Source organism: Vicia villosa, unplaced genomic scaffold (genome assembly GCF_029867415.1).
Source record: "Vicia villosa cultivar HV-30 ecotype Madison, WI unplaced genomic scaffold, Vvil1.0 ctg.001198F_1_1, whole genome shotgun sequence".
NCBI classification, from domain to species: Eukaryota; Viridiplantae; Streptophyta; class Magnoliopsida; order Fabales; family Fabaceae; genus Vicia; species Vicia villosa.
This window is the reverse complement of record NW_026705531.1, coordinates 46,949-52,589: the sequence shown is the minus strand read 5'-3', so window position 1 is coordinate 52,589 and position 5,641 is coordinate 46,949. Positions and strand designations below refer to the sequence as shown.

Below are 5,641 nucleotides of genomic sequence, written 5' to 3'. Positions count from 1 at the left end.
AGGAAGTAGAGACTATGAACAATCTTGAAGTTAAACTGATGCAGTCGGGTGACCAAGGGTTGGATGAGATGAATAAGAAGCAGAGATTGAATCAAGAGGTTGTTTGGAAAAATCTACACTTGAAGGAGAGTCTGTTGCAGCAGAAGTCTCGGTATAGATGGCTGAAGGGGGGTGATAATAATTCCAGATTTTTTCATTCTTATATGAAGGCTAGACACAGGAGGAATGTTATTATTGCTGTGAAAAATAGGGCAGGATTGGTGGTGGAATCAGTTACCGAGGTAAAGGAAGCAGTCAGGTTTCATTTTGCAGAAAGATTCAAAAGCAGTGGGATAAAAAGCCCGTATCTTCGGGACTATTCGTTCAACCAATTGTCTACCCATGAGGCAACGTCCTTAGAAGAAGAATTTACGGGGGGAGAAATCAAAGAAGTGGTATTTGATGATGAAGGGGACAAAAGTCCTGGCCCGGACGGATTCAATCTGGATTTTTTTGAAACTGCTGGGACATTGTGGGAAAAGAGGTTGTGAACTTTTTCAAGACTTTCACAAAGGTGGCAAACTACCTAAAGCTGTGACTTCTGCTTTTCTGGTTCTTATACCTAAATGTGATAACCCTCAAAGTTTGGAGGAATATAGACCCATATGTCTCATTGTTAGAATGCTCAAAATCATCTCAAAACTGTTGGCGGCTAGACTTAGGAAGTATATTGGGAAGCTAATATCCTGCAACCAGACGGTGTTCATTCCAGGGAGACAAATATTAGATGGGGTTTTGGTTACTAATGAAATTATCGACTATGCAAAGAGATTCAAGAAGGAATGTTTAACGTGTAAAGTTGATTTCGCCCAAGCTTACGACTGTGTAGATTGGGATTTTGTGAGGTTTATGTTAAAATCAACGGGCTTTGGATCAAGGTGGATGAAGTGGATGGATTCTGTGGTGTTCACCAGCACTATGTCCATCCTGGTGAACGGTAGTCCGATAGAATATTTCCAAGTCTCAAAGGGTCTAAGACAAGGAGACCCCATGTCACCTTTTTTATTCACTATTGTAGAGGAAGGGTTAGCGGGGATGGTGAGAAAGGCTTCAAGCACATGTATGTACAAAGGTTTTCATTTATCTAGAGAAGTTGATTATAGAATTCTACAGTTTTCCGACGACACAATTCTATTCGGAGAGAGCTCTTAGGATAACCTTTGGATTATGAAGGCCATTTTTAGGGGTTTTGAATTGGTGTCTGGGCTTAGAATTAATTTTTCAAAGACAAAGTTGTATGTTGTAGGATATGCCCAATTTTTCTTAGATGGTGCAGCTGCTTTTTTAGGTTGTAAGGTAGACAAATTCCCCTTTAAGTTTCTGGGCTTCATAGTTGGTGGGAATCAAAGAAACATTAACTTTTGGAATCCAGTTATCAGTTCTTTGAAGGCCAAACTTGCAGGTTGGAAGGGGAAGTTGTTGTCCATAGGGGGTAGAGTTACGCTATTAAATAGTGTGGTTTCGAATATTCCTAGCTACCAATTATCGTTTTATAAGGTTCCGTCGAAAGTGGTCAAGGATATAAGAGCAATTCAAAGAAAGTTCTTGTGGCAGGGGATCAAGGACAAGAGATGTGTGGCGTGGGTAAAGTGGGACACTGTTTGTAAATCAAGAAATAGGGGTGGCTTGGTGTGAAGGATATTGGCAAGTTCAATATGGCACTTTTATATAAGTGGATATGGCGATTTTTGGGTTGAGGAGAGAGCCATTTGGAGTGGTGTAATGAACGTTCGGTACAGTAATTTAAGAACAAGGCTATGGAGTAGGGGTGTTGAAAGTTATGACTTAAAAGATTCGTTTTGGTGGAGAGACCTTGTGGCGCTGTGTGACAATCCTAGAGGCATTCTGAATAATATTTCTGTCAAAATTGGTAACGGTAATGTGACTAGTTTTTGGAATTCTCGGTGGATCGGAAGTATTTGTTTGGCTGAATTGTATCCGATGCTGTACCAAGAGACTATTTTCAAATCTGCCACAGTCGACCGACTAGGGAGTTGGAGAGGTAATTGTTGGGATTGGGAAGTTATCAGAGCTTATGAGGTTCTAGGGCAGGAGGCTTCCTTAGAGCTGGCAGAATTGCAAAATATGTTGTTGGGTATCGAGGTGAAAGCGAATCTTGAAGATGTAATCGTGTGGCCTTATGATGTGTCCAAATGCTTTACGGTGCGTTCATGTTATAAACTGTTAATTCTAGAGCATGTTCATGGAGTGGAGGAGTTGGGAATTGTCCACGGGCTGAATCTGATTTGGGAGGCCCATGTGCCATCCAAAATAAAAATCTTTGGTTGGCGATTATTGCACGACAGATTGCCGACGAGGAAACAATTACTACGAAGAGGAATTATTGAGCACAATCATGAGGCCTTGTGCGTTTTTTGTGGACAAGTCAGCGAAGATCCATACCATCTTTTCTTGCTCTGTCCTGAGATTCAAAGGGTGTGGAATGCTATCATTCAATGGTTGGAGCTGGACAGCTATGCTGCAGTGGATTGTTGTAGTCAAATATGCATGGGTGTAACCTCCTTGATGGACAAGATGCAAAGTAAAAGAGCTGCAGCAATATGGGTGACTCTGTATTTCTTTTATTTCATTAAATTATTTCATTAAATTATTGCATTTCTTTTATTTTTATTTTTTAATGTATGTACTCCTCTCTCTTTTTTCAACAAATTCTTATAAAAAACCATAAAGACAGCCTTCATTTCTACCTGGTCCACCATAGTAAAAGTGGAATCGTGCCTCTGTATTAATTATCAAACCCACTTTTTATACTATAACAGTTTGGATGATCTATTGAAAACTTGGGTTCTTGAGGGTCAATCTAGATATTGGAAGAAACCTTAACTTGATTATTACTACAAAAAATGCAGCTTTTCAAAATCCTCTTCAGCAAAATGGCCACTGCCCATGAAAGTGGACGTATGATACCTGAAGGGTTTATATTACTTCTCCATCAAATTGAACTAAATGTGTTTCACCTTTTAATTCTATTTTGTGAATAGGTTGTAAGGCCAGTATCCAAATATATGTCCATCTCCATATTCAAGCCATTATACAAAAAAAATTAATAAAATTAAATTTTTTTGTATCAAAATTATATAATCATCAAGAGAAATATGTTACCAAGACAATATAACCATGATTTTAAATTGTAAGTTGAAATTTACAATCGAGAATATATTTGTGGTTACGGATGTTGTGATTATAAATCACATTGTAATTGCAGTCTAATATTATTGGATAAACTATCAATGCTATTGTGGCTAAAAGTGATTTTAAAAATTATGTTTTTTTTAATAAAATTTAAAAATTATGTAATGGAACACTTTCATTGTTTGTGAAGAGTACTAAATAGATAATTTGCTTCCATTAACTTATTTTACTATTATGTTTTTCAAAGCAAAATAGATGGATACACATTATGTTGGTGGAGTTAGGCCGAGCCTGAGCATTCAAGGCTGTAAGTGGAGCATGAGTCTGTCTCTGAGCAGCAGTAATGGAGAGTTCCTGGATAAGTAGCTTCTCAAGGAGGTCATCAAAGGTAATTGGGGTGTCCCTTGCATTCACACCATCAATGACTGCTCTGTAGCCGTCGTCGAGGCCGCGCAACACATGATCAGTCATGTCTTCAACAGAGTTAGGAGATCCAAGGGATGCAAGTAGATCGGCTGTTTGCTTTAGCGAATGCATATAGGTGGTGATGGATTGGGTACCTTTGGAAGCCGTGCGGAGACGCTCCTTTAGTTGCTTCAGATGACTGCGGGATGGTTTTGCATAGGTGTTCTTGAGGAGGGTCCAGAGATCATGAGAGGTCGCTGTTTGAGATACCAAGGAGGCCACCTCGTTGGAGAGAGTGGTTAGAAGAGCACCATAGATGAGGCGGTCCTGTCGGCGCCATGTCTGATAGGCAGGATTTGGGGTTGTCATTGGAGGCGTGGCTGTGGTGGTCTATTTCGTCGGCGCGGGAAAAGATCCATCCGGGTATTTGAGGAGATCATAGCCATCAAGGAGAGCTTCAACTTGGAGTTTCCAATTAAGATAATTGGTAGGGAGAAGCTTGGTGACACTGATAAGAGTGATACAAGCAAAGGGTTTGGATTGCTCATAGGGGTTGGAGAAGAAGGAGCTGCTTTCACTGGCCATGGGAGGCAAGGGTGGGAGCTAGGGTGAGGAACGACGTCCTGAATTAGAGGGAGGACGTTGGATCGTTTCCGGCTGATACCATATAGAGATATGATACTGTATATGGAATTGATAATTTGTTATTAGTTTCTGTCAGTATAAATATACAAGCTGTTAGACCTAATTTAGGAGAGAATCAAGCTAACAAATCTCCTACTAATTCTCCTCTAATCCAGTTCTAAACTTTTACCTAAAGAATAGGAAACATAACTTTTACCTAAAGAATAGGAAACAACAGGTTTATAGAGAAATAACAGATTTAGAAATCTGAATAACTTAAACTAATTAATATTATTGATATCCTCCCGCAAGTTGGATAATCTGGAAGAGAGATGCAACTTGAACAGTAGGGACTCGAACCGAGGACGAAGTAGAGGCTTGGTTAGAATATCAGCAAGTTGATCAGTAGTAGACACAAAAGACACTCGAAACCTGCCCCGTTGTACATTTTCTCGAACAAAATGATAGGCTAAGGCTATATGTTTCATCCGAGAATGGAAGACAGGATTAGCACTTAGATTTGTGGCACCGAGATTATCACAATATATAACTGGATTGGTTGTTGGCGTGTGACCAAGTTCTGTGAACAAGGAAAAGACCCATAATAGCTCACTAGCTGTGTCAGCCAAGGCTTTGTACTCTGCCTCAGTTGATGATCGAGCAACAGAACGTTGTTTGCGTAAGCTCCATGAGATGGGAGTGCTACCAAGATACAACAAGTAACCAGTTGTTGAGACATAATCATCCTTGTCACCCGCCCAATCCGCATCCGAGAAGGCATGAAAGGTTAGTGGGTAATTCGCCTAGATGAAGATTCCTTTGTTACAAGAGCCCGCCAAATATCGGAGCACTCTTTTGAGTGCAGACCAATGCGCCGTTCGTGGGTTCTGCATGAATTGTGCAAGTTTGTTGGTGCTGAAGACGATGTCAGGGCGTGTAAGACTCAAGTATTGGAGACTTCCAACGAGTGCTCGGTACTCAATTGGAGAAGGAAGAAGATCACCCGAATCCTTGAGCAATGGAACACTTGCAGACAGTGGAGTGGATGCTGGTTTCGCATCTGCCATGCCTGATTTATGTAGCAGATCAGTGATATATTTCTGTTGTGAAAGAAACATACCGGCAGCGGAAGGAATTACTTCGACACCCAAGAAATAGCTGAGACATCCAAGGTCTTTCAACGAAAAGCGAGCAGCAAGTGTGATAATGAGCTTCGACAACTCGGTACAGGAACTTCCGGTGACAATTATATCATCAACATAGACTAATAAATATAGTGTAACACCTGGTTGTTGGTATATGAATAGAGATGCATCTGCAGTTGAATTGACAAAGCCAAGGGAGATCAAAAATACTCGAAGCTCCGTATACCAGGCACGGGGCATTTGTTTGAGCCCATAAAGTGCCTTTTTGAGGCGAC

General features: G+C 40.5%; 1 protein-coding gene across 1 annotated transcript; it reads left to right on the top strand.

Moving 5' to 3' along the window:
• Positions 1 to 660: 660 nt before the first annotated feature.
• LOC131633987 (uncharacterized) lies at positions 661 to 2,883 on the top strand. The gene is made up of 4 exons (XM_058904657.1): positions 661 to 1,099; positions 1,328 to 1,623; positions 1,741 to 2,612; positions 2,820 to 2,883. Exons 1-4 carry the CDS (start codon positions 661 to 663, stop codon positions 2,881 to 2,883), a joined length of 1,671 nt encoding a protein of 556 aa, XP_058760640.1.
• The last annotated feature ends 2,758 nt before the right edge of the window (positions 2,884 to 5,641 follow it).

Excerpts from the sequence above, each read along its gene's own strand:
- LOC131633987 (XM_058904657.1), top strand. The coding sequence starts at position 661 with ATGCTCAAAATCATCTCAAAACTGTTGGCGGCTAGACTTAGGAAGTAT. Across the intron at positions 1,100-1,327 it reads GAGAAAGGCTTCAAGCACAT|GTTGTAAGGTAGACAAATTC; the intron begins GTATGTACAAAG and ends CTGCTTTTTTAG. Across the intron at positions 1,624-1,740 it reads ACAAGAGATGTGTGGCGTGG|AGAGCCATTTGGAGTGGTGT; the intron begins GTAAAGTGGGAC and ends TGGGTTGAGGAG.